Source organism: Tupaia chinensis, unplaced genomic scaffold (assembly GCF_000334495.1).
Source record: "Tupaia chinensis unplaced genomic scaffold, TupChi_1.0 Scaffold000330_1, whole genome shotgun sequence".
Taxonomy (NCBI): Eukaryota; Metazoa; Chordata; class Mammalia; order Scandentia; family Tupaiidae; genus Tupaia; species Tupaia belangeri.
In genome coordinates this window covers 2,336,585-2,337,276 of record NW_006159824.1, presented here as the reverse complement: position 1 = coordinate 2,337,276, position 692 = coordinate 2,336,585, and the positions used below count along the sequence as shown (strand labels likewise).

The 692-nt window shown below is 65.9% G+C and overlaps 2 protein-coding genes across 2 annotated transcripts in view; one reads left to right on the top strand and one right to left on the bottom strand.

Annotated features, from left to right (window-relative positions):
• Nucleotides 1–692, top strand: part of CHRNE (cholinergic receptor nicotinic epsilon subunit) — a 5,567-nt gene that overhangs the window by 2,883 nt on the left and 1,992 nt on the right. The window contains exons 7-8 of the mRNA XM_027773206.1: nucleotides 18–218; nucleotides 296–410. Coding sequence (XP_027629007.1) covers nucleotides 18–218; nucleotides 296–410 — 316 coding nt within the window. The remainder of the gene's footprint in view (nucleotides 1–17; nucleotides 219–295; nucleotides 411–692) is intronic.
• The window catches only part of CUNH17orf107 (chromosome unknown C17orf107 homolog), an 858-nt gene continuing 709 nt past the window's right edge, over nucleotides 544–692 (bottom strand). The window contains exon 4 of the mRNA XM_006151889.3: nucleotides 544–659. Within this exon, the coding sequence (XP_006151951.1) occupies nucleotides 544–659 (116 nt within the window). The remainder of the gene's footprint in view (nucleotides 660–692) is intronic.

The window sequence follows — 692 nt, the reverse complement described above, 5'->3', positions numbered from 1 at the left end:
CCCCCCCTGTCCGGCAGAAACCGGCGAGTGGGCCATTGACTTCTGCCCCGGGGTGATCCGCCGCCACGACGGGGGCTCCGCTGACGGCCCGGGGGAAACAGACGTCATCTACTCGCTCATCATCCGCAGGAAGCCGCTCTTCTACGTCATTAACATCATCGTGCCTTGTGTGCTCATCTCGGGCCTGGTGCTGCTCGCCTACTTTCTGCCGGCGCAGGGTAAGGAGTCGCCCCAAACCTCGACCCGGACTCGTCCCCGGAGGGACGGGGCCGCTCTCACCCGGCGCTCCCTCCAGCCGGCGGCCAGAAATGCACCGTCTCCATCAACGTCCTGCTTGCTCAGACCGTCTTCTTGTTCCTGATCGCCCAGAAAATCCCAGAGACTTCCCTGAGCGTCCCGCTCCTGGGCAGGTGCTTCTCGTAGCCAGTGCGGGGGCGCGGCCAATGTGAAGGCGGGAATCAGAGGGGCCCGCGGCGCAGCCACGTGCGGCTGGGGTAGGGGCGCCGCCAAAAGCGAGCGACTCTGGGCGAAGTCTTGGCTGTCTCATCCCCGCCTGGGCTTTATTTGGACTCGGGGTGGGGCTGGGGCAGCGAAGGAGTCCCTGGTCCCCGGTCCTCCGCACTGCTGCTGGACGCCACCTTGAGGTCTCCGGAGTATCTCTGTTGCGGGAGGATCCGGCTCAGTGTCACACC